The sequence below is a fragment of the Pongo pygmaeus genome, chromosome 4 (assembly GCF_028885625.2).
Source record: "Pongo pygmaeus isolate AG05252 chromosome 4, NHGRI_mPonPyg2-v2.0_pri, whole genome shotgun sequence".
Lineage (NCBI taxonomy): Eukaryota > Metazoa > Chordata > Mammalia > Primates > Hominidae > Pongo > Pongo pygmaeus.
Genome location: NC_072377.2, coordinates 145,753,723 through 145,780,832, shown reverse-complemented (window position 1 = coordinate 145,780,832; position 27,110 = coordinate 145,753,723). Strand labels below are relative to the sequence as shown.

Genomic DNA, 27,110 nt, shown 5'->3' with positions numbered 1-27,110 from the left:
TTTTTAGTAGAGACGGGGTTTCACTATGTTGGCCAGGTTATTCTCAAACTCCTGACCTCAAGTGATCCACCTGCCTCGGCCTCCGAAAGTGCTGGGATTACAGGCATGAGCCACCGCGCCCAGCGTTAAACATAATTTTATCTGCCAAGTCATAACTCCCAAGTGGTGTTCCTGTTCTTAATGCATTCTGGAGTACCTGTAGAGCCTTCTTTGATTTGGAGTTCAGTTTAAAGCTGGCAGCCTTAACAGTTACTCAGCAAAAAGATCAGAGAAGGATACCAAAAAATAACATGTTGCCTCCAAAATCAAGAGGCTCACCAAGTTTGCCTTTTTCTTCACGGTAGGGAGTGTAGGAAGGGCAGCAGCAACTTGTTTTTCACTTTCTTGGAAATATCTTAACATGCCCTAGATTTTTGAATCCCCCAAAACTTCAGAGAGGACAGTTCCTTAAATTGTTGTGGGGCTTACTTATCTCCTCTTCTGCCATACATACATCTTACGAAGGCGTCTAGGGCACATGTTACTTGCTGTTGAAGAGGTACAATCAGCATGATCCCATTAGCGTGCTGGAAAAATATGATGTCCTATGGGATGGTGAGATAATTAGAACCTCGTATGACTCTCAGAGGAGCAGGAGCACCCCTAACATTTGTGACACCTAGGGCAAGAATAAAAATAGTGATTTATTTTCCCAGCTATTCGGGAGGCTGAGGCAGGAGAATGGCGTGAACCCGGGAGGCGGAGCTTGCAGTGAGCCGAGATAACGCCACTGCAGTCCGGCCTGGGCGAAAGAGCCAGACTCCGTCTCAAAAAAAAAAAAAAAAGAAAGAAAGAAAGAAAAATAGAGATTTATTTTCCTGAGTCTTTGTTGTTTTTTTTTTTTTTTCCTCTACACTATTGAAACTGTGCCCCAAAGAGTTAAAGAAACCAGTAACTAACAGAAATTCTTGAGTTTTCATAATGGCAGATAAGAAACAACTTGCTGAAACACTGAGACTCCTTCTGCTTAAAAGAAATGAACTGGCTGAAATCGGTTGTAACCTAGATAGATAAATGGAGTTTGCACAGAATGAGCTTGCTGAGATCACAGCCTGAGTTTCCACCACAGGTTTCATACTAACCCCCCGAATTCGCACAAGACCCTTGCCGAGGCATGAAGAGGTAAGTGCGCATGCCCAAGGACTCCCCACGCCTTCGCTTTCCTTCCGCTAATCACTGCTCTCAGAATCTACCCCCTAAACCTTTTCTTTTTCTTTTTCTTTTCTTCCTTTGTTTCTTTTTTGTTTTTGATTTGGAGTCTTACTCCATCGCCCAGGCTGGAGTGCCATGGTGTGATTTTTGCCCATTGCAACCTCCACCTCCCGGGTTCAAGTGATTCTCCTGCCTCAGCCTCCTGAGTAGCTGGGATTACAGGTGCACGCCACCACGCCTGGCTAATTTTTGTATTTTTAGTAGAGGCAGGGTTTCACCATGTCGGCCAGGCTGGTCTCAAACTCCTGACCTTAGGTGATCCACCCGCCTCGGCCTCCCAAAGTGTTGGGATTACAGGCGTGAGCCACCACGCCCAGCCCCGTAAAGCTTTTCTAACAAAATTACTGCCTGAAAGCCAGCATGGGAAGACACTTGACGTTTACTCCTGTCTCCTTGGGAATCCATTTTCTTTCCTTTGTGTGTTTGTTGCTGTAACAAAGACTTTCAATATAAAGCTTTTCTTTTCTCAAAAATGCAGTGTCGTATTACTGGCTTCTAGCATATCAGGTAGTGAGTCCCTTTTGCTGGATAATTATCCTAAGACATTATTAGCATCTTAATTTCCTTTGTTAAATTGTGGCTGTCATTGAATTGAGTCAGCTGACCAAAAGAACTATTAGAGATAATCATGTGAAAGCTTGAACACCGAATTCAGAATCTCTGGCAAATGAACCCACCTAAATTCAACTCAATCTAAAGGTTTTTTCTTTGTTTTCTGTTATAGCATACTCAGTTCTCAAACATATTCCTGAGGTTTCTGTGATGTAGTTAGCAAAATTATGCAATTCTTTCAGTATATATGCCTTCTAATATTGCTACTGGCTTTGTGCTTGTCCCCATTGAACATGCTAGGATATGAATCTAATTAGAGGTCTAGAGGCAATGAGAGTTCACAAATGAAGGTCATGGAGAAAATTAGCAACCCCTTGCAATATAACTGTCTCAGCTGAGGTCATTACAGACTATGCATGCAAAGAGGACAGTCTTATTAAAAAGGAAAATTAGTTTGCTTCTGCTGGGATAAAAAAGGGCTCAATTGGTTTGGGGATTCAAGATACAATCACATCTGAATTCACCTAGCTGTCCCCATTCCTATTCTAAGGATACTACTCTTTCTGGATCAATGCTCTAGCAGTTTCATTAAAAAACATGCAGTGGTTGTGAATTCAACTTGTAATTATTTATCAACCTGAAGAATCAGACTTTTTGTCTGATTTTTATCTATGTCAGTCCTGTAGCTGTGGGATAAAAGACATGTTTTTAAAGCAATCATAAAAATATTTGATTTTCATATCTTTCCTGACCCAAGAATTTTAAAACCCTAAGTTTGTTATTTTCTTTAATTAAATTCTCTAGTGCAGTCAAAAGTAATCACCACATCCCCTGAACCTTTCTCTTCCCCACCGTAATGCTTTGGTACACTAGCCACTTTGCTTACCAGAGAATTACCTTCAATAAGCAATTAATTCCAGATAAACACAAGTGATAACCTGAGTCAATGTTTTGCTGTTGCTTACCAGGGACTACCAATATCTTATTTTCTAGAGGATATGGGACTATCATTGCCTTTGATCTATCTAGGTCATATAATCTATCCTAAATTTCATTCTTCGGTGTTTGTTGCCTGCAAATTCTGGTACAAAATATATTTTTGGGCCTCAGGGCACATAACAAAAACAACTCTAATCAATTTAAGCAGAAAAATATTTAACAGAGATAATTAGATTTTTATAGCATCATTGGAATGTGTGGATAAGTGGAACTCAGGAACTATTGAGTTCCAAGAACAACTTGCTACACCTGTGACCCAGGGTTAGTAAGCCACTTCTACTGTTGCTACCACCTCTCAATACCCACACAGTTGCTCCTAGATACAGGAACACTCGATCTGGCTGTTGCTCCTGGTGACACTGGAATGCTGAACCTTCCTTCCACAGCTACTTCTCAACCCTTTGCTTGTACAACCAAATGCAGCAGTATAGCAGGTGCTATTGATGCCTGTCCTATATTCCCTTGGCCCACCTCAGAGTTTACCTGCAGTTCAATGAAAACTTTTTAGCAAGCTTACAGCAGCCTCTCATGTGATATGGTTTGGCTGTATCCCCACTCAAATCTCATCTTGAATTGTACTCCCATAGTTCTCACGTGTTGTGGGAGGGACCTGGTGGGAGATAATTGAATCATGAGGGCCGTTTCCCCCCTGCTGTTCTGGTCGTAGTGAATAAGTCTTACGAGATCTGATGGTTTTATCAGGGATTTCCACTTTTGCATCTCTCTGATTTTCTCTTGCCGCTGCCATGTAGGAAGTGCCTTTCACCTACTGCCATGATTCTGAGGCCTCCCTAGCCATGTGGAACTGTAAGTCCAATTAAACCTCTTTTGCTCCCTAGTTTCAGGTATGTCTTTATCCACAGTGTGAAAATTGACCAATACATCATGTCAAGCACTTTTGTCTTTCTACTTCTCTTCCTGGGAGGGATTTATCCGATGCCATAGGAGCTTGCTCTTCCCATTCACACTGCAATCTGGAATTTCCAGAAATTTAATGCCCTTAGGGTTAACATTCAATGAAGGATGGAAGGTGATATCAGTCTACCACTAACTTTCTGGTTCCTTGGTGGGACAATTCTACAGCATGTTCCATACAATTCCTCATAGAGTTCTCTAGCAAGATTGAGGCCCATGTATTCACAATGGTAATCTGCTTATTAAAATAATAATTTTTAATTTATTGATGTTTTTCCCTTCTTCTTCTCAGTTTCCACACTTCCTCACTGGTGCTTCTCTAGATAACTTTTTAAATAAATTAATTGCACCTAAGTCCTTGTCTCTAGGTCTGCTTTTGGGAGAACTCAACAAAGATAGCAACTTAGAAAGCAAATTCTAAGGATGGGATTCTGAACTTGAATTACTTGCTGGTCACATGGCAACAATCCAATTCTGGTAGAAAGTGGGGTTGTGATAATCCCTGTCATGCTGTAGCATCACACTTACTAAGACTCTCACCTGTGGAGGATTGAAATGAGCAACAGGTATAACTACTGGCTTATGCAATAGCTTCTGCACATGACACAAATGGAAAAAAAAATGTAATTGAAAGGATTGTGAAGTTTGCTTCTTTTTTCTACTGACCATAAGCCCTGAATATATAGCATGATTAGCTCAAATTATCCACCTATCAATTTAGAGAACACTGTGAAAGCCAAAGGCCTTCCATGGAAAAATTTTAAAAGACATCTCTTTTCTACAGCTGGAGGGCTAGATGTACTGAAAATCAGGCTCAGTATTTGAATGTATTAGTGCCAGAGCTACAAAGCAGACTGAAAACACAACGATCTAAGTTTTCTTTGTTAAAGTTAGAATCCTGATAGGAAAGAAATATTCCACAAACTCTGAGTCCTGGGATGAGGACATTTGGTTGGATGTACTTGAGATTCTTATATTCTCAGATTCCCTTGAACTCTTTCTAGCCATGGATCCTCCTCCTTTCTAGGGAAATAAAGCCTTTCATTGCTTGGAGATAATGTAAAGCCTTCATCTGATATTAACGCCTTGCAAGATGAAACTTACCCTATTCAAGACCTGTCCCCATTGCTTTTATATCTATAACTAAGGTTAAATAATGACCTGAGCCAGAAAGTACAACTCCTGCTCATGAGAAAAATAAATCCTATTCATTAGAAAATAAAATTTAGGCCAGGCACAGTGGCTTATGCCTGTAATCCCAACACTTTGGGAAGCCAAGGCAGGCAGCTCACAAGGTCTGGAGATCGAGACTATCCTGGCCAACATGGTGAAACCCCATCTCTACTAAAAATACAAAAAAATTAGCTGAGCATGGTGGCATGCACCTGTAGCCCCAGCTACTCAGGAGGCTGAGGCAGGAGAATTGCTTGAACCCGGGAGGTGGAGGTTGCAGTGATCTGAGATCGCACCACTGCACTCCAGCCTGGCGAGAGAGCGAGACTCCGTCAAAAAAAAAAAAAAAAAGAAAAAGAAAAGAAAATTTAAAAAAATTATATTCACTAAAGAAACTACAAGGCATGGCTAATATGTACCAGCAGAAACAGGGGATTATGCTTGGAAATTGATATTGAACATAAATTTGTGTGTGTGTGTGTGTGTGTGTGTGTGTAATACACTGCTGGATAGAGGAGTGTTTAGGGTACGAAGGTACTCTGTCTTGACTTCAGATTTGTACTTCAGAATTGCCTCCTGGCAATGACACCTATGATAAGAACTAATACATTGCTGGGTTGGCCTCTTGAAGCTTGGGCATAATGATGGACTACAATAAACGAGTTGGAGTTACCGGAACTTCCTTGGAGAGTACTGAAGGGGTCAGAAGTGTCAAACATATTAGAGTGGATTTATTAGATGACACTAGAAAAGTCATCTGCAGAGTCTTTCCTTTGGGAGAGTCCATAGATTTTCATACATTTATATTTATTTATTTATTTTGAGATGGAATCTCGCACTGTTGCCCAGGCTGGAATGCAATGGCACGATCTCAGCTCACTGCAACCTCCGCCTCCTGAATTCAACCAATTCTTCTGCCTCAGCCTCCTGAGTAACTGGGATTACAGGTGCCCGCCATCATGCCCAGCTAATATTTGTATTTTTAGTAGAGACGGGGTTTCACCATGTTGGCCAGGCTGGTCTTGAACTCCTGACCTCAGGTGATCGCCTGCCTTGGCCTCCCAAAGTGATGGGATTACAAGCGTGAGCCACCGTGCTTGGCCCATACATTTACTTCATTAATGCAAATAGGGATATACTAATGAAGGGGCATTCGTATATTTTTATTTTTATTTTGTTTTATTTTGCATTTCTTATGTTATCCAGTTTCACATTCTCACAGGATCAGCAATGACAACAGCCATCTAGTCTCCCAAGTCTGAAATGGCAAGACATTCACAGCTGTGGTTGGCAGTAAAGCACTGATATGCTCACAAAACAAAAAACATTGCACAATATTTCCTTCATTTCATTTTTCTTAAACAAATACCTGACAAAAAGGCTTATGCCGAAGAATGGAAAACTTTTCTTCTTCATGCCTCAGACTAAACATTAAACTTATGTGACAGAACAAACAAGATCACTTTAATAATTAATGGTACACACACGAAAAATCTTTTATGATGCAAAAATATTTTGTTGCCATGTTGCCCAGGCTGGTCTTGAACTCCCAGGCTGGAGCAATCCTCCCATGTTGGTGTCTCAAAGTGCTGGGATTACAAGTGTGAGCCACTGTGCCTGGCCCATTCAGAATTTTTTAAAAGACTTTCTATATATCTATTATGTATCTAAATTCAAATTTGCTCCTTTTTTGTTAATACGATGAATTACATTACATTGATTGCTTTAATTTAACACATACTACATTTATTATTTAGGGTTTTGTTTGGTCTTGAATAACAGAAAACTCCCAGGATATGCTCCACAAATCAACAAGGTGCTGATTTTTCTCCTAGGAGAGTCCAGAAATAGGTAGGGCAAGGATGGTGTAGCCACTGAACAATATAGTAGGGGAATAAGGTTACTTATTTGTTCATTTTTCCTGAAATATTGTATGACTTGGAGAAACAGGGCCTTGAGAAGTATTATGGGAACTACATGCTCACCATAAAAATTAGACTTTTGATAAATGTTGAGAAAATGGAGTCAGAATATTAAAGAAAGCCTCTAATCCTGAAATTCTGCAACAGTGGTATGAATGAACAGGTTTAAGCTTGCAAGAAAATTCAGGCAGCTATGCCTGTCTAGTCACCAAAGTGAAGTCATGAAAGATGACAAACTCATAGAGATGTTTGTGGAAGCTATCAGCTTGTTTTGTTTTTTTTGGAGACAGGATCTCACCCTGTCACCCAGGCTGGAGTGCAGCAGCAGGATCTCGGCTCACTGCAACCTCCATCTCCCAGGTTCAAGCAATTCTCCTGCCTCAGGCTCCTGAGTAGCTGGGATTACAGGCATGCTGATTTTTGTATTTTTAGTAGAGACGGGGTTTTGCCATGTTGGCCAGGCTGGTCTCGAACTCCTGGCTTCAAGTGATCCACCTGCCTCAGCCTCCCAAAGTGCTGGGACTACAGGTGTGAGCCACTGTGCCCAGCCTGGAAGTTACCACTTCTGAGGGAATTGAAGTTAAGTGCTTAGGTGATTGGCTCAATGCTGATGTTGTTCAACAGAGCCGGTAATCAAAAAGACATGCTTAAAGTTTGGAACTGATGAGTACTTCTAGATCTGTTTGTCAATCTGCTACTGCCACATCCTTTTGAGATTTATGGCTTCCATTTTATTTCTTTATTCCAAATCTCATTCAGTTTCCTCTTTTGTTCAACTCTAACCTATAAACCATAGACAAAGAGGATTCTGGAAAATGTATTTCGAAGCCATATAACACAGTCCAGCACAATCATCATTACCCCTAACTTTCATCCACATGGCTGCAAGGTCCCTCTTTTCAACTTTAAGGGCTGTGTTCAACTTGAAGCAGTAGCAAAATACAGAAGGTTAAATCATCAGGTCAGAGGTCAGATGAAACTCTCCTTTTTCAATAACTGCATATTTTTAAATTTCTATCAACTATATTGACCAAGACAATTAGTTGTAGAGTACACTCTCTGCAAAACTTTGCTGAAGATACCTCTTTCACCAGTGAAGTTGAAAAATTCTAAGTTTTCTTAGTAAGGAAGAAGGGCAGAGTAGATATCAGCTAAGCAAATCCTAGGATCTGCTATGGTAAGCCAGAAAAAAGAAACCTCCAAAGTACCAAACTCAATAGCACAATGACCACTTGCATTAACTATAATGAAATTGAATTAGAAACAATAATAAAATAAATTTTAAATTATTTTATTTCAGCCTTATAGGTCCAAGGAGACTTCACAATGGAAATTAGACACTTAGTAAACTATAATAAAAATAATATGTATCAAAAGTTATGTGAGATAGCTGAAAGGGTACTGGGAGCAATAGTTGTCATCATAAAAGTTTTTATTACAAAATAAAAACTATAAATTATGAGCTGGGTTCCACTTCAAGGATGAGATACTAATAAAACATTTTCATATTTACAAGATTTTAAAGATTTGTCTTCTGGTGTCAATTTTATGTATAAGAAGAGATGTATCTGAAGACCTTCCCACATGAATTACATTCATTGGGTTTCTTTCCAATGTGAGTTTTCACAGGTCTTTGAAAATATGAGGAAAGAAACTAAAGGATTTTCCACATTCTTTACAGGCATACCTCCCAGTATGAGTTCTCACTTGCTGACTAAGGCATGAAAAACACTTGAAAGTTTTCTCACATTCTATACATTTATTTCTTTTCAGTGTGTGTTCTCACATGTTTTCTAAAGTGTGAGGGATTACACTTTCCTACTTTTCTTGCACTTATGTGGTTCCTTTTTAATGTGAATTTTACCTCAATTTGAAAAAATTAGACCCAAGACAAGATTTTCCTACACTCTTTATACTAACAGAATTTCTCTCCAGTGTGAGTTCTCACACTGTTTTGTAAGGGATGAGGAATAGCTGAAGATATTTCTGCATTTCATACATTCAGTGTGTTTACTAGTCAGGGTTCTCCAGAGAAACAGAACCATTAGAAGATAGATAGATGGATAGATAGAATTTATTATAAGAATCAGCTCACATGATTATGGAGGCTGAGAAGTCCCATAATATGCCATCTGATAACTGGAGAACCAGGGAAGCTGGTAGCATAGCTCAGTCCAAGTCTGAAGGCCCAAGAACCTGGAGGGCCACTAGTATAAGTCCCAAAGACCAGAGAACCTGGACTTCTTATATCCAAGGGCAAGAAAAGATGGGTGCATCAGGACCAGAAGGGAGAGCAAATTCACCTTTCCTATGCCTTTTTGTTCTATCTAGGCCCTCAATTGATTAAATGGTGCCCAGCCACACTGGATGAGGCCTGATCTTCCTTACTCAACCTACTGATTCCAATGTCAATCTGTTCTGGACTATCCTCACAGATATATCCAAAATTAATGCTTTACCAGCTACCTGAGTATCCTTAACCCAGTCAAATTGACCCATAAAATTAACCATCACACAATGTTTCTCCCATGTGTATCATCACATGAATGGTAAAATACGAAGAATAAAAGGAGGATTTTTCATATTGTTTACAATTATAGAGGCTGTCTTCAGTGTTTGTTCTCACATTTCTATTGACAGAGGAGGGCAAACTGTATACTTACCCATCTTTCTTACATGCGTAAAGCTCCTTTTTGGTTTATTTTCATTTGAACAGGAAGTTTTGAGGAATAAATGAAGGCTTTTCTTCATTCTCTATATTGATAAATCCTCTCTCCAATGTTAGTTCTTACATGTACAGCAAAAGATGTGGAAGAAATCAATCCTATCTGACATCCTTTTATATCCATAGGGTAAATTACAAAATGAGTTATCACATATGCCCTGAAGGATTAGGGGCAACTTAAGGTTTTTCTACATTTTTATGTTAATAAGATTTCTCTTCAGTGAGAGTTTTCACATGTTTTCTAAAAGAAAATTGAAAGCTTTTTCACATTTCTTATACTCATAAGGCTTATCTCCACTGTCTACTGTGAGTTCTTTTTTTTTTTTTGTGAGATGGAGTCTCGCTCTGTCACCCAGGCTGGAGTGCAGTGGCATGATCCTGGCTCACTACAACTTCTACCTCCTGGGTTCAAGCAATTCTTCTGTCTCAGCCTCTCGAGTAGCTGGGATTACAGGTGCACGTCACCACACCTGGCTAATTTTTGTATTTTTAGTAGAGATGGGGTTTCACCATATTGGTAAGGCTGGTCTTGAACTCCTAATCTCAGGTGATCTACCCGCCTTGGCCTCCCAAAGTGCTGGAATCACAGGCATGAGCCACCGTGCCCAGCCCACTGTGAGTTCTTACATGTACATCAATAAATGAAGAATGAACAAAGGCTTGCGTACATGTCTATTCATAAAATTCTTCTCCAGTGTGAAATTTTTCATGATTCCTAAAATACAAGGAACACATAAAGGATTCCCTGTATTCCTTACTTTGATAGGGCATGTGTTCAGTGTGTGATGCCATGTGTGTTTTTAACAAGAGAAAGATCAGTGAAGACTTTCTTGCATTCACTGAATTCACATAATTTCCCTGCAGCATGAGTTCTCTAGTGCACATTTAGATTTGAAATCTGGCTGAGATCTTTTCATGTTTATTACTCTCATTATATTTGTCTCCAATTTGGAGTATTTTCTACAGAGTAGACATCAAGATCTTTTTGAGAGATTTTAAAATTTGATTATATTCATAGAGGTTTTCCACCATATGAATTCTCAAATATATGTCCTGTGTCTTGTGCTGATCCATCTATGTGATGGCAAAAGAATGAGGATTACATAATTGGAAGTTTTTTATATTGTAACTTAAGTAGTATAATACTAATTGATGGTAGACCATGATAAGAAAAGGCAGTATATTGTCATCCTTAGAAGAAATACTCCTGAAACTGTTGTAGCTAAAAATTCAAATAAGGATATAAAATGGAATATGAAAAATATTTAATCAAGTCAAAAGAAAACAGAAAATGAGGAACAAAGGATTTCAAACGAAAACAGAAAATGGGGAACATAGGAATGAAAATGGAGGGTATGAATAAAATTGCAATAGAGACAACCATATTATAAATAATTACATTACATATAAATGGAATAAACTCTTCAATTAAAAAGCAAACATATTAACATTGGATAAAATGCAAGATTTAATGCTATGTTGTTTTAAAAAGATGCTTTTTAAATATGAATACAGGTTGAAAGTAAAGAATGAAAAAATATATCATGCAAACCTTAAGCATAAGACATGTAGACTGACTATATTAATATCAGACAGAGTAACTAGAGACTAAATGAGACATTTTCTAATAATGAGTGTCAGTTCATCAAGCAGCTATCCATTGTGCATGTAATAACAGAGCTTTAAAGTACATGAGATTAAAAAATGATAGAACTGAAAATAAATAAAAAATTCACAACAAACAGATGCTGGAGAGGATGTGGAGAAATAGGAATGCTTTTACACTGTTAGTGGGAGTGTAAACTAGTTCAACCATTGTGGAAGACAGTGTGGCTATTCCTCGAGGATCTAGAACTACAAATACCATTTGACCCAGCGATCCCATTACTGGGCATATACCCAAAGGATTATAAATCATGCTATTATAAAGACACATGCACACGTATGTTTATTGCAGCACTATTTACAATAGCAACAACTTGGAACCAATCCAAATGTCCATCAATGATAGACTGGATTAAGAAAATGTGGCACATATACACCATGGAAGACTATGCAGCCATAAAAAAGGATGAGTTCATGTCCTTTGCAGGGACATGGATGCAGCTGGAAACCATCAATCCGAGCAAACTATCACAAGGACAGAAAACCAAACACCGCATATTGTCACTCATAGGTGGGAATTGAACAATGAGAACACCTGGACACAGGGTGGGGAACATCACACACAGGGGCCTGTCATGGGGTGGGGGGTGGGGGGACATTAGGAGAAATATCTAATGTAAATGACGAGTTAATGGGTGCAGCAAACCAACATGGCACATGTATACCTACGTAACAAACTTGCATGTTGTGCACATGTACCCTATAACTTAAAGTATAATTAAAAAACAAAAACTCACAATCACAGGTGAAGAATTTAAGACTCTTCTCCTAGTAACTGGCGGAACGTAGAAACAATGTTAAGAATAAAGAAGATCTAAAAACATTATCAAGTGACTTGATTTAATTGATATTTACAGAATACTCAACCAACAACTGCAGGTTACACATTTCTTTCAAGCACACATGGGGAACTCACCATGGTAACTTACATGCTGAATAATTTTTAATGACTTCATAAATCTCAAAGGGTTGAAATTATACAGAGTATGCTCCCAGACCAAAAAATAATTATTTTGGAAATAAAAAATGTTACCTTTGGATAGTTGGAAATTAAGCAACACAATTATAGTCAAGCAATGGGTCAAAGAAGAATAGTTCAAACTGAATGGTAACAAAAACACAAACTAGTCAAGTTCATGAAATGCAACTTAAGTAATATATAGGAAGAAATTTATAACTTCATATTTTTATGTATTTTCAAGTGTGTTAGAAAAGAAAGGCTTAGAATCAATGATCTAAGCTTTCAGAGAAGCTAGAAAAGAGAAAACTAAACTCAAAATATATAGAATAAAAGAAATAAAAACAGAAGAGCAGAAATCAATAAAATAGAAAACAAAAAGGAGGCTAGAAAAGGCAGCTCACACGTGTAATCCCAGTATTTTTGAAGGTTGATTTGGGAGGATTGCTTAAGCCCAGAAGTTTGAGGCCAACTTAGGCAACATAGTGAGGCACTGTCTCTACAAAAATAAAAATAAAAATAATTAGCTGGATTTGGTGGCATGCACCTGTAGTCCTAGCTATTCATGAGGTAGAGGAAGGAGGATCTCTCTCTCTCTCTCTTTTGTGTGTGTGTGTGTGTGTGTGTGTGTGTGTGTGTGTGATGGAATTTTGCTCTTTCATCCAGGCTGGAGTGAAGTGGCATGATCTTGGCTTACTGCAACCTCTGACCCCCGAGGTTCAAGCGATTCTCCTGCCTCAGCCTCCCGAGTAGCAGGGATTATAGGTGCCCGCCACCATGCCTGGCTAATTTTTGTATTGTCAGTAGAGATGGGGTTTCACCATGTTTGCCAGGCTGGTCTCAAACTCCTGACCTCAGGTGATCCACCTGCCTCAGCCTCCCAAAGTGCTAGGATTACAGGTGTGAGCCACCATGCCTGGCCTTAGGAGGATCTCTTGAGGCTAGCGGTTTGATGTCACAGTGAGCTATGATTGCATCACTGCACTCCAGCCTTTTTTTCTCTGAGAAAAGGAAGAAAACAGAAAGTAATAGGAAAAGTAGTGAAACCAATGATTGTCTTGTTTTTCAAAATTAATAAAATTGGTACATTGACAGAAATACCAATAAAGACAAAAGGAGGGAAAACATAAATTACCAATATCCATAGTGAAAGGGGGAGGGCCTCACTGCAGATTCTAAATATATTGAAAGATGAGAAAGAAATATTATCAATAGCTTCATGACAATAACTTCAACATCTTTGATAAAATAGACAAATTTGCTTAAAAAACACAAGCTGCCAGCTGCTGACAGAAGAGGAAACAGAAAATTAGAATTGCAGCATATTTATTTAAGAAATTGAGTGTGCAACTCAAAATCTTCCCACAAAGAAAATGTCATTCATGGTTGGGTTCTGCAGTAAATTCTATCAAATACATAAAGTAGAAATAATAACTATCTTGCATAAACTCTTTCATAAAAGAAGAAGTGGAGGAAACAATTGGCAAGTCATTTGATGAGACCAGGAGAACCCTGAAACTAAATCCTGACAAGGGTATTACAAGAAAAAAAATTGTAGATCAACATCTCTCATGAATATAGATGCACAAATTCTCAACAAAATTAGCACACTGACTTGGCTGCATGTCACCTGGAAGAAAAACTTACAAACAATTTTCCTAGACAATCATGATCACACAGGTGCTGTTCCATTCCCAGTCTGCAGGACTCCAGCTCATGAGATCTGCTTGGATGTCTTTGGATTCTTCCATCATTGCTCCTGCCACTCCATATTTGGAATAGGACTTGCTTCAGATTTCTTTGCTCGAATTCCAGTTGTAGCCATCACTGTTACCATAGTAACATTTGAACTTGCAAGTTGGAAACAACGAACAACTGGGACAAGGGCGAAGCAAGTAACTCAGATGCAAATTTTAAGTCATTATCCCAAAACTTGGAGATAAATACTATTTGTTGCAATATTGTAAAAATTAAAATTTAATGTAAACACCCATGAGAAACAAAATATGAAATTTTAAGTAAGCACAGGAACCACCCTGCCCTTGCACACATTTGCCACACTAACCTCACCCTCATCCTGTCAGATCCTATTGTCAACTTTATTGTTTCCTGATCTCACTGGGGGAAAATTTACCATATCTACTTCACAGCTCCTTCTCCTGGGCTGCTCCTTCAAGGCCAAAAAGGTCACGAAAATTCTAAATTCAATAATGTTGGGATTATTCCATTTGCAAGAAATAACTTCCTTTCATTTGAAAATGTAAACTCTTCTACAATATGTTGCTAATGCCAACTTTATTAAATACATTCATAGATTAAAGAAAAAAATCGTAATGTGGAAAAGTTTTGGAAAAGCAATGTTACTGTGGTATTTATCTCTGCACTTTATTGCCACTGTCTACTAAAGCCACCCACCAGAAACACACACATATACAGGCACAAATGCACACACACAAATACACAAACCACTATGGGGTTTTGTGTATTTGTAGCTGTAGATTTCTAAAATTGTTTGAGGCATCATCATTTATGTATCATGATAGATTTTTCTCGACTTTTTGGTAACTATGCTGATAAATGGAAGTAATGCTCTTCTCAAGGTATTCCAGATCAGTCTAAGAAAGACAAAGTTATTAATCCTTTAGAGATGCCTTTAAATTCTAGACTTTACCCATAAAACATTTGTAAATTAAGATACAAAGGAAGTAGTACACATTGGGATCTCTAGGCTTGTTTCAAAACATGCATTTCTATACGTAAGAAGGTTGTCAGGAATTAATCAAATATGTTTTTTGGAAAAGGCAAGAGAAAGACCAAATCTAAAAGTAGCAGTAATGAGCTTTCTTCTCTCATTTGGTATACAAATTAATATTATCTTGAAAACGACCATCATTGCCACAAGTGACAGAGACTACTGATGATTGGGTACTAATGGTAATACCCTAGAGGAAATGGCATTTGCTGTTCTCCAGCCATTAATATTCATAATGGGGGTTGTAAGTATGGTGCCAACTTCTGAAAGTCCTAGAATTCATGAGAATTTTTAATTTTTTATGACTATGCTGATAACCAGAAGTAATGCAGTTATCAAAAGCCCCAGTCAGTTAGATAATGATTACTGCAGTCAGAAACATAGAAAGGTCAAGAACAAATTCATGTATTTAAGTCATTTTGGTATTACATCTCTTCCTTTGACATATTATTAAGGGGCATCTAGGTGTGTAAGAAAAAATCCACTTAAAAAGATGCTAATGGCTACTGTGCTAGCTAAAATGAATGTTCTGTGGAAGATTTTGATGAAGAAATAGATGTCACAGGCGTCACTGATTTTAATTCCCATTTTAAGAGGAACCACCCTCAATTGCCACCACTCCAGATAGTCTACTTTGCCCTTACTACTGGGCATCAGTTTTCTTTAGTGAGCTGAGCAGTATACAGAAATTCAGCATCAATGTTGAGTTGCCATTGTCACCTATGACCATTCCACAGACAAATGCCTGGATGTTCAAAGTAATTGAGCTACCGTCTATCTGTTGCCCTGATTGTGAAGTAAAATTTCTTTAATATTTGCAGACACATAAAATACAAGAATTATGAAGAAAAGGTTAACTGTGATTCCCTTAATTTCAAATCATTGGTGTTGGTGATTACTGACACATGCAGATATGCATTTGCCTCCCCTTTTCCAGGGAGTACATATATCTCCACCCCATTGGACTCTTGTAAAACAAATGGGAGTAGTCATATTACTAAACCAACAAACACGAATCTTCTGCTTCCTAGCCCTAGTTTGGAATTGATATAAGCCCACCAGTATTTCCAAACTTGGTACCAGAAAAGGCATGAGTCAACTTATAATAGTTTTAAAATAACTTTTAGGCTCTTGAAATATAAGTGCATTTTTCTCCACGTGAAGGAAGCTGGTCTGAAGTAAAAGGGAATGAAACCAGCAGGATAGAAAAAATGGTCAAGTCCTTGTTTCTAATTGTTATGGCCTTACCCTTCAATCAGTTTTATTTCCAAACATATCCTAAACTACATTATATACCCTAATATCTTCTCAATAAATTCTGTATTTTATCTTGAGAGCTAATTTGAATTGGGTTTCTGTTGATTAAAACTAAAAGAATTTAGACTAAGGGAAGTATAAATTTGGCAAAAGATCTTTCTGGTTAGTACATTTTCTGTTACTATGAAGTATGAATTTCTAAAAGTCATTTTCAATGCAGAATATAAGAGATATGTAGAAGAGCATATGCTTTTCAAACATGATTCTGAATGTTGATGGCAGTAGTGACAATTTGAGGAGTAACATTTAGGGACAGGCTAGTTGAGTGACACAAGATTCCTTCAAGGAGCATGTTCAGGAATATCTTTAACCTCCATTCTTTGGGTCTGCCAAAATTTGGAATGCCTGACTTCCCTGGCATGGATCAGACTTTTAACAATGGTCAGACTGAAATATCTGGTCAGAAAGAGAACTTGGAACAGAACTTGGGCAAAGTATTTCATATGCTTTTTATTTCATGTCAAATGTAATATCCAAACAATGTTGAGGTATTTCCAGAACTGCCTATTTGGACATTTAAAATCTTTTGAATATCCTTAGTTCTTGACCTGCTCATTCACATTTGAGAGCACATGACACAAGAGGGTTCCCATAGCCTCCCACAGGTAAAACTTCTGCAGTGATTTCCAGGCTACTGATTCAGCAATAGAGACAATATTCTGATTATTTTTTATTACATTTCCCAAGATAAAGCCTGCAGGGTTTTGCCCAGATTACATTTCTGTTCATGGAGTATTCCAGTGAGGCCTCTACCTGAGTTAGATTTTCATTAAACATCACCAAAGTGAACTCTCATTGAATGCTATTTGGCTTTGCTTGGGAAAAAAGACACAAGCCTCTCCCTCAATAGACTGGCAATACATATGAAATGAGCTTGCTATATTAGAGCCTATATTCTATTGATTTTACAGGAAAGGAACCCATTTTTACAGGAATAGGCATTGGATTAACAAAAAATATTCATTATGTTTATGTTTCCTTTGTTCTTTTGTGAAGAAAATACATCATCACAGTGTTTATCTGAGATTATAAAACCCTTAGGGGATTATCCCAAAGATAACTCATAACACTCCATTATGACTTCAAAATATCCAGAGAGACCTCTGCTAGTACAGCCAAGCTTTCAACTTTTAAGGAAATCTTTTCTAAAAATTCAACCATCAGCCAAAATGGATAATTTTATGTACATTTAAATAGTCATATTAACTAAATTGTCTAAAATTACACATAATTTCCATGTTTACAGTAATCAAACTAGAAATAGAAGTTCCATGTTGCTCTTTTAAGTAGTGGTTTGGAGGATAGTGAAGAGACACTGCAGCTTATTCTTATTATACCAAAAACATAGCTAATGGGTTTCTCAGAAAACTGTTGCCCCCATTTAAATTCATTTGTGGAAGAAATTAAAATTCTCCTCCACTTTCCAATTGTTGGAATAAGGTAGCTCCCACCTTGTGAATGCTGTCATATGACCACAACTACCTATGTATTCCAATTGCCATTTAGGAAGAAAATAAAAGCAAGGAAGGGAAATAAAGCAAGATGGTCAATGGCCTTAGATTAACATCATAAAAGGCAAGATGAGACTTACAGAAATCTCAAAAGAAGTCTACAAAATCTGAAAGACAAAATAGGTAAAATGAATGTTTCTGTTTATGTTGATGAGAGTCTCTACCCTGCTAGTTTCCAAGAAACTTATTTCACTGTCCTTAATTTTTTTATTCACTAAGAAACAATGACTTGTCACTCATGTTCAAAATTGTTCTAGGTGCTATGCATGATATAGAGGAGAATTGGTACTTATCCTTCAAATAGCCGTAATCCACAAAAACACACGGATTGCTGATCCACTTATGAATATTTTCAGGATCCATATTTAGTCAATTTTACTAAGTAAAATTTTTAGCCTTGCTACTTATTGCCTGTGATGGGGGCAGGGTAGTCTGGATTGCTGCATAAACATCTTAGTCATCTTGCTCAGGATACCGTTAAGTCCAGATTTAAAAGCGTGCCTCGCATTTATCAGTTCACTTTCTGATTCTGTTCTCCAAAGTCAGCTTTTGGAGATGCTACTAGCCAGGAATATTTCTTGAAAATTCAGTTATTTGCATATGTTTGCCAATTGTGAGATGATTGAATGATGATATAAATTTAATTGCAGTAGTTCAGAGTACTGTCCCTTGATAACACCCCAGGGAAAACAATATGACTGATTCAAGACAGGCAAGGCCCCAAATTAGGGCTTATCCTGGGAGGGTTTTTGGCTCCACACATAAAAGAATTCAAGGGCAATCAGGTGCTGTTAGACAGCAATCTTTTATTGAAAGGGACTGCTCCTTGCTGAGCAGGGCTAACTCTTTTGCAGTGCACCCAGAGTTGGCAGTAGCAACTTATGTTATGGGTTGTTGGCAACTATATTTATACCCACTTATACCTACTTTCACTTACATGCTAATTAAGAGGTGAGTTAATGCAAATTGAGGAGCTGATTATTCAGAACTTTCTAGAAAAAGAGGCAGTAACTTCTAGGTCGTTGCCATGGAAAAGGGTGGTAACTTCTGGGTTGCCATGATATTTGTAAATTGTCATGGGGCTGGTGGGAATCTCTTATGCTAATGAGCAGTGAAGGCAATTAGAGGTTGCCTTCGGCACCACCTGCTACTTCCTGCAGGGTTTTTAACTTCAATTGTGCACCACCTGCTGGTTCCTGTCAATTTCTTCATTTTGTCCTGTTTTGACAGGAAAATAAGTCCTGCTGATCTCCTACCTCACTACTTCTCTGACAAATGTCTCATACATCTTAAGTAGACAACTTGGAACCTAGTCTGACAACTATGTAAAAAAGTAAAAGTAAAAAAAAAAAAAATCACCTGCACCAATGAATGTGGCAATACATCCAGGGAAACTTCTGCTTTCAAGGCTTGGGACTGACAAATCCTCTGTGGTTTGAGAGCTGTACTCTCTGGACTTCAGGCTCCATCCTCTGAACTATTCTTCCTTTTTCATTTGAATTGGCACATATTTTTAGCTAAGCAGTGTTATCAGTCTATTTCTTGCTTACAAAATTTGGGGAGGAGGGTACCACATCCTCCTTTAATTAGTTCTCTCTATCCCTTTCAATTCAAGCTGGCAGTGTTACTGCCGATTAAACATTCTTAATAACCTTATTTCCTGTGCATTTCACAGGGATTCAATTTATTAAACAAGAGACTCCTTCGAAGTTATTTACTGAATAATTATGTCTCTATTCCTGGCTTCTGCTGATGTGGCTGAAGATATCCATGTCATGTGCCTAGTCTCTTCAAAGAGCCTTCTGTATGATTGACTACCTGATTCTTTCAAGGCACTAGTAAAAGGTTGTCCTAATATGTCTGTGGCTTTCTCTCCAGAACATGCATCCTTAGCAGTGAATCTCCTGATTTTAACATCTGTTGCAGTCAGAATAGGGTGAGAATTTCCCCAACCACCAAGTCTGGTTTCCTTTTTGCTTCACAGTTCTTCTCTCAATCTAATTCCTCTCATTCTTTTCCCTCTCACATTTTACTATAAGAAGCAAGAAAAAAAAACAGGCTGTACATTCAACCCTTTGCCTGAAAATCTCAGTGAAATCTCCCAAGTTCATTGCTTACAAGTTCTTTCTACATAACTACAAGACACAATTCAGCTAATTTTTCTCTCACCATATAAAAGGATTCCCTTTTCTTCAATTTCCAATAATATTTTCCTCATTTCTGCACCCTCACCAGCAGAGACTTTAACATCCATATTTCTACTCACAATCTATTTAAAGTGAAGTAGGTATTCTCTAAGGCAACATGTTTCTCCACCATGCTCCTCACTTCATTCTGAGTCCTTACTAGCAGATTTGTTAACACCATATTTCTGCTAACACTCTGTCCAAAGCAAGAGAGGCTTTTTCTGTCATGCCTGTTAAAGTTCTTCCAGTCTCTGCCCACTGTCCAATTCAGAAGCCACCTGCACATTTTAAGTGTTTATTACAGTAGCACCCCACTTCCAGGTATCAAAATCTGTGTTAGTTAGAGTTCAGCCAGAGAAACAGGCAGCAGGAGATGTATAGTAATCAATTTATTGCAAGGAAGTGACTTATTCAGTTGTGAAACGTGGTTAGACAAGTCCAAAACCTGTACAGCAGGCAGTTAGGAGGGGCAGGCTGGAACTCTGGGGCACAAGCTGAAGCTGTTGTCCTTAAATGAAATTTCTTTTTCATCTCAGGGAAGACTCAACTCTGCTTTTATGGGCTTTCCACTGATTGAAATAGACCCACCCAGATTATCTAGGAGAGTCTCCCTATTTTAAGTTTAGCTGATTGGCAACCTTAATTCTGTTTGAACCTTAATTTCTTTGCAGTATAACATACTCATAGGTTCTGGGGATTAGGGCAGGAACATCTTGGCAGTCATTATTTTGCATGCAATACCATTCTAGAGTATCTGCAAAGTTGAGAAGCTCCTGGAGACAAAGTTGAAAAGACAAAGTTGAAAAGCTCCTGGAGACAAAGTTGAAAAGTCCTGACAAGACAGCAGATGTTTTTTCCTCAAATAATTCAACTCCTTCACCAACATATCCTTTAATAAATTTTGTTTGGTTAACTAATATTAATTCTACAATGTATTTTCTTTCAAATTCCTTATGAATCAGAACAATGTCACCATCCAAAGACAAGTAAATGTTGGCATACTGTACCATCAGAAGCTCCTCTAAGCCCAGAATTTGGAACTTAGTTAAGATTTTCCTACTGTGGCAAGAGGAAATTGCAGGAGATGCATTACTTGGTCCTGGTGTCTATTGGCCTTATAGGAACACCTTAAACACAGTAAATCTGGGTATTAGAAAGCCTGTCCAGCCCCCCAATAGGATCATAACATTAGACAGAGATAAGAAAGAACCCATTAGTCTTTTCTATGTTAATTTACATGAGAAAGAATACATTATGCAGATATATTTTTATGAGATGACATGTGTGTTTTAGAATGAAAGTCTCATGCTTACAAGTGTGACCTTGAAAAGAGTAGCTTAAAATTGTCCATGTTGCTCCTTATTGGAAAAAAACAAAACTCCAAATATGAAGCTTAGAAGAAATTACACATGGATAAATATGAAATGATTACACCCCAAACTTTTGTCAAAAAGTCAGAGCTGTGTAAATAAGAAAACTATTAAAAAACCTTAAAATATGACTTCAAAAATCATACATTCTTATGTAGTGTCATATAGTGTGAAAGGTACTTTCAAAATTAGAGTTATGTTTATTAGGTGGGGTTAACTTTCATATTACCCTTCAGGAATGAATACTATTAATTTATTCAGAAATATGAACTTTCCTGATATAAAATATTTATAATAATACAATAATTTGAAAACTAACAACCAGGCCAAGGAAATGAGTAACATTACTAAAGACAACAGTAGAAATTTAAAAAAGGTAGAATTCAAGATTACTAAAGGGTTAAAAAAAACTAAGGTGAAGTGAGGAAGACAAAGTTAACAGACGGTAGGAAAGCTTCAGATACCTACATTATTCTAGAAATTCTGATTTCCTCCTAGAGTCCTGGCTCAGAATATTGGGGAATATAGGCTTCAAGAACTTGAAATCATTACTTTCAGAGCCTCCTGTCAGACACACCTCGTACTTGTAGCTCTGGGACAGGGTCCCGGTGCCGCTCACGTCCACCAGATGCCCTGGAAATGGGCCCTCGGGCACCGAGCAGCGACCCACCGAGGCCGCCCTGCTGCTCCTGCACAGCCGCACCGCCGCGAACAGGAGCACCGAGAAGAGGAAGAGAGACGACACTGAGGCCAAAGCCACCACCAGGTAGACGGTGAGCGAGTCGGCCTGGGCCTGGGCCGGGGCCGCCTCAGGGAGCGGCAGGTAGGGCTGAGAGAAGCCATCCACCAGGAGCAAGTGCAGCGTGGCGGTGGCCGAGCGCGGAGGCTCGCCATTGTCCTTGACCAGCACCACCAGCCTGTGCTTGGCCGCGTCGCGCTCGCTCAGCAGCCTGGCGGTGCGCACCTCGCCATTGTGCGCCCACACGCCGAACAGCCCGGGCTCCGTGGCCTTGAGCAGCTGGTACGACAGCCAGGCGTTCTGGCCCGAGTCGCCGTCCACCGCCACCACCTTGGTCACCAGGTAGCCCGGCTCGGCCGCCCGGGGCACCAGCTCCGTAGAGGACGCAGAGCCGTTCTGCAGCGGGTACAGCACGAAGGGCGAGTTGTCGTTGGCGTCCAGCACCAGCACGCGCACCAGCGCCTCGCTGCTCAGCGCCGGGGAGCCGCGGTCTGTGGCGCCCACGCGAAACTCGAACGCCTGCAGGGCCTCGTAGTCCAGCGACCTGAGGGCGAACAGGTGGCCGTTGTCTGTGTTAATGGAGACTAGGGAGGCGAGGGGCAGGTGCGGGTCCAGGGGCGGCAGCAGCGAGTAGGTGACCTGGGCGTTGGTGCCTGAGTCTCTGTCTGTGGCGCTGACACTGCCGATGTGCAGGGCGGGGCTGTTGTTCTCGCGGACGAACAGAGTGTAGGAAGTTTGGGTGAAGGCGGGAGCGTTGTCATTGACGTCGGAGACCAGCACGGTTATGCTGTGCTCGGTTTTTAGCCTTGGGGCCCCCAAGTCTGTGATGGTGATGGTGATGTTGTACTCGGCTCTGGTCTCTCTGTCCAGAGCCCCTTCTGTTACCAGCCTGTAGAAATTCTCAACAGAAGGTTTTAGCTTAAAAGGAACATCATCCTGAATTGAGCAAATCACTTTTCCATTTTCCCCAGAGTCTCGGTCTCTAATCCTAAACAGGGCCACTTCTGTCTCTGGAGAATTCTCGGGAATAGGACTGGTAAGTGATGAAATACTTAGTTCTGGGAAGTTATCGTTAACATCCAGCACCTTAACAGACACAGAGCATTTTCCAGAAAGTCCCCCGCCGTCAGAGGCCTCTATATCTAGATCATACGAGGACATTGTCTCAAAATCTAGTTTTTTAATTAGTCGAATTTCTCCTGAAAGGCTGCTTAGCTCAAAAGGTTTGTTTATCTCCTGAGAGCTGTAATAAAGGGAGTATGATATCTCTCCATTTGTCCCAGTGTCTAAATCCCTAGCAGAGACCTTGAGAACTAGGGAGCCTATTGGGCTGTTCTCTGGGACCTGCACCTCGTAGAGCGCCTGCGCAAACTCCGGGGCATTATCATTGGCGTCCAAGACCAAGATGAGGATCTGGACGGTGCCAGATCGGGGTGGAGAGCCACCGTCCACCGCTGTCAAGGTTAATCTGAGCTCGGCCTGCTCCTCGCGATCCAGTTCTGTGTCCAGCACCAGCTCTGGGTATTTCCTGCCATCCCCTCGGGTACGAGTGGAAACATGGAAATGAGAATTGGGAGAAATATTGTAGTTTTGAACGTTATTGCTGCCCACGTCCAAGTCCCGAGCTTTTTTCAGAGGAAACACAGTCCCAAGGGAGCTAGTTTCTGGGATTTTCAGGGTCATTTCTCTTTCAGGAAACTCAGGAGAATGATCGTTTATGTCTCTCACTAGCAGTTCAGCTCGAAATACTTCCAAAGGTTTTTTCAGTAACACTTGGAAATGCATTATACAGAGCTCGGTGGGGCCACACAGCTTCTCCCGGTCCAGCTTCTCATTTAATATCAGCTGCCCGGTCTGCAGATCAAGCTGCAAGCCTTGTTCGTTATCCTCAGAAACTACCTGGGCTCCCCGCTCGGCTAGCTCCCCCACACCCAGCCCTAGGTCATTGGCCAGGTTGGCTACAAAAGAACCTCTCTCTGTTTCCTCCATCACAGAATAGCGACGGGGTTCCCAGCCTGCCAGAGTCACTTCCAGTAAAAGAAGGAGAATCAGGACTTGCCTTTGTTCAGGAAAGCGCTCCCCTACAGGCTCCATCTTTACTTCTGTACACGCCCCTTTCAAGGAACCGGAGTCAGAGCTACTTCAGGGAGCGATGGGACAGAGGCAGTGATCGATCTGTCCGTTGATAACCTGTCCGGAAATGTAGGAGAATAGCATTCTCCGGAGACGCTGGTCCGTGCTCTGCTAACAGGCTTTCCTCTTAGGCTGAAAGAGGTCTGAAGTAGCTGGTAGCATTTCATGGGCTTTTTCCGGTTCCTTTTTTTGAAACCTTAGCCTGTAGCGCCACCATGCGTTGTCTTTACTTCGAAACCAATTGCTACAATTGATCTATTCTCTATTCTATCAGGAGTTTGGAAATTGGGAGGAAATGATGTAATCACAATATCACGCAATGATAATTATTAATTTCTTCATTCAAAGGAGTATTATTGGTCTCTATGTGTCAAATTATAAAATGCATCAGTAAACAACCCAGACATGGTCCCCACCCTCCAGAGCCTGTAGTCTGGGTGGGGTGCTCTGAGGGAAATTGAGAAGTGAAAGAAGACATAATAGTGATCAGTCATCTTGTAATAATAATAACACATAGCCACGTGATTTCTTAAAATTTTCTCAGCAAAACAAAATGAATTATTTGATTTCTTTCAAATTCTAGACAGCCTATATACCAGAATTGTGCTCCCATTGGTTGGATTACATCAAGAAAAAGCTACAAGTTCATTCCAGTGTGATATACTTTCTACATGAAGTCAGAGAGTTATGATTTTATGAAAATTTTAAACTGTGGAAAAATACATATGAAGGCACTTCCTATATCTCTTGCTTTGCTTTTTCTTTTTTTTCTTTTCATTTTTCCTTTTTTTTTTTTTTGAGATGGGGTCTTGCTCTGTTGTCCAGGAGGGAGTGCAGTGGCACAATCACTGCTCATTGCAGCCTTGACTGCCCAGGCTCAAGCGATCCTCCCACCTCAGCAACTGTAGCTGGGACCACAGTTGTGCATCACCATGCCTGGCTAATGTTTTAATTATTTGTAAAGATGAGGTCTTGCTATGTTGCCTAGGCTGGTCTCAAATTTCTGAGTTCAAGCAATCCTCCTGCCTCAGCCTCCCAAAGTGCTGGGGTTATAGGCATGAGCTGCCGTTCCCAGCCCTGCCTTGTCTCTCTCGTATTTATTATCTGACATAGTATAGAAGTACTTATTTAGTTGTTTCCTTTCTGTTTCAACCTCACGTGTTAGAACTTCATTTTGTTCACTGCTGCATCCCCAATATCTAAAATAATCCCCGGCACATGGTAGGTGCTCAGTAAATATTTGTTATATGGATCCATTAATAAATCACAATTAACTTAAAAATTCTGACAGATAGGTTCTCCTCCTGCTGTAGAAGTCCCCTCTTCTGCTGGGATTCAAGTTCATTATATAAGATGGATAAACGAAGACAGCATGTTCATAAGGTAGCTATTTCCTATGCCCTTTAAATAGTAATGTGAAATAACTCAGAATGACCTAAAATGTCATTTCATTAAGTGGCAAAATAACCTAGCTACCCATAAGCAAGGGATATATAATATGATAGAAAGAAAGAACATAACAAGATTATGATGACCCTAAAGATAAGGATTATGTCTCTTTTAGACACACATTTTTCATTGTCAAGGTTTTTTTTACAGTAATGTTATTATGACACTTACGATATTCAAAACTCTTGTATAATAAAATTTTCTAAGAATTTCTGTTAAACACTTCAAAGACTGTACCATTGGAAAGGTCCTTCAGTTTTTCTCAAAATTGTATACTCTGACAAAAGCTAGTGCATGTCCCTTATAGACTACTAATATTTTACAACCTCCTTGATCCCAAATGTTGTCATATTAATATGAAAAGCCACAATAAAAACTCAATAGGAAGAAAGGTCTAACTTACCAACAATGCAAGAATATCTAAACATGATTTTGACAACAAAAACCTCACTTAGGTCTCTTAATTAGAGTGAAATTTATTAAAGAGCACATATTTGTCTCCAACAACCTAAGGGAAAAAGACTTGGGAGGGACTGGAAACTCTAAAACAGGAAAATCTATGACAAAGTCATTCTTTTGGTACCTTATTTTTTCGTGTCTCTCAATAGATTGATGTTCTGTATTTCTTTCCAGGTGTTTAGCCAAATATGACACCACTTTCTGCTTATGTTCCTAACAAAGAGACTATGTTGTATCTGGTTCCTAAAGCCATTTTTTTTTTTTTTTAACAGAGAGAATCAGATTAGGCCAGCTAGGATCATCTTATTTTTGTGTTTGAAATCACAGAGGGAGGTGGGTCATATAAAATAAATGTGGCTGCAACATTACACTTCAGCTAAAGACAGAGAGAATTTTCCAGAAAAAGATCAGGTGGGCTAGATAGATACTACAAAAGGGAGCTATGATTTTAAAATCTTGAGATAATCTAATAATCATTAAAGATGCTCATATGGCCGGGCGAGGTGGCTCACGCCTGTAATCCCACACTTTGGGAGGCAGAGGGTAGTGTATCACCTGAGGTCAGGAGTTTGAGACAAGCCAAACTCCTGACCTCAGAAGCCAGTTTGAGTTTGGCCAACATGGTGAAACCCCATCTCTACTAAAACAAGGGGCCTGTAATCCCAGCTACTCGGGAGGCTGAGGCAGGAGAAGCGCTTGAACCGGGGAGGTGAGGTTGCAGTGAGCCGAGATCGCACCATTGCGCTCCAGCCTGCGCGACAAGAGTGAAACTCTGTCTCAATAATAGTAATAATAATGCTCATATATGTTATGGAGTGAAGGTTATAAAAAGAGCAGAAAAGGCTTTAAGTTTGGGGAAAAATGTAGTCTTTCCCACTTCAAGCTATTGTGAAACAAAACGATGCAATTTTTGCAGACACTTCTCCATTTAAAAATTCAAGACAGGTAAGCATAAGACAGAATCAATAGAATATGTACTAATAATTGCTATATCATCGTTCTTGTCTTCTAAGCATCAAAAGTTTAGAAAAGTT

General features: G+C 39.5%; 1 protein-coding gene across 1 annotated transcript; it reads right to left on the bottom strand.

Moving 5' to 3' along the window:
- Positions 1-12,025: 12,025 nt before the first annotated feature.
- On the bottom strand, positions 12,026-25,970 carry LOC129037317 (protocadherin beta-15). The gene has a single exon (XM_063665234.1). The coding sequence runs from the start codon at positions 24,127-24,129 to the stop codon at positions 21,766-21,768; it is 2,364 nt and encodes a 787-aa protein (XP_063521304.1). The 5' UTR covers positions 24,130-25,970; the 3' UTR covers positions 12,026-21,765.
- Between the last annotated feature and the right edge of the window lie 1,140 nt (positions 25,971-27,110).

What these genes read in the sequence shown, in the direction of transcription:
- LOC129037317 (XM_063665234.1), bottom strand. Translation starts at nt 24,129, where the DNA reads ATGGAGCCTGTAGGGGAGCGCTTTCCTGAACAAAGGCAAGTCCTGATT.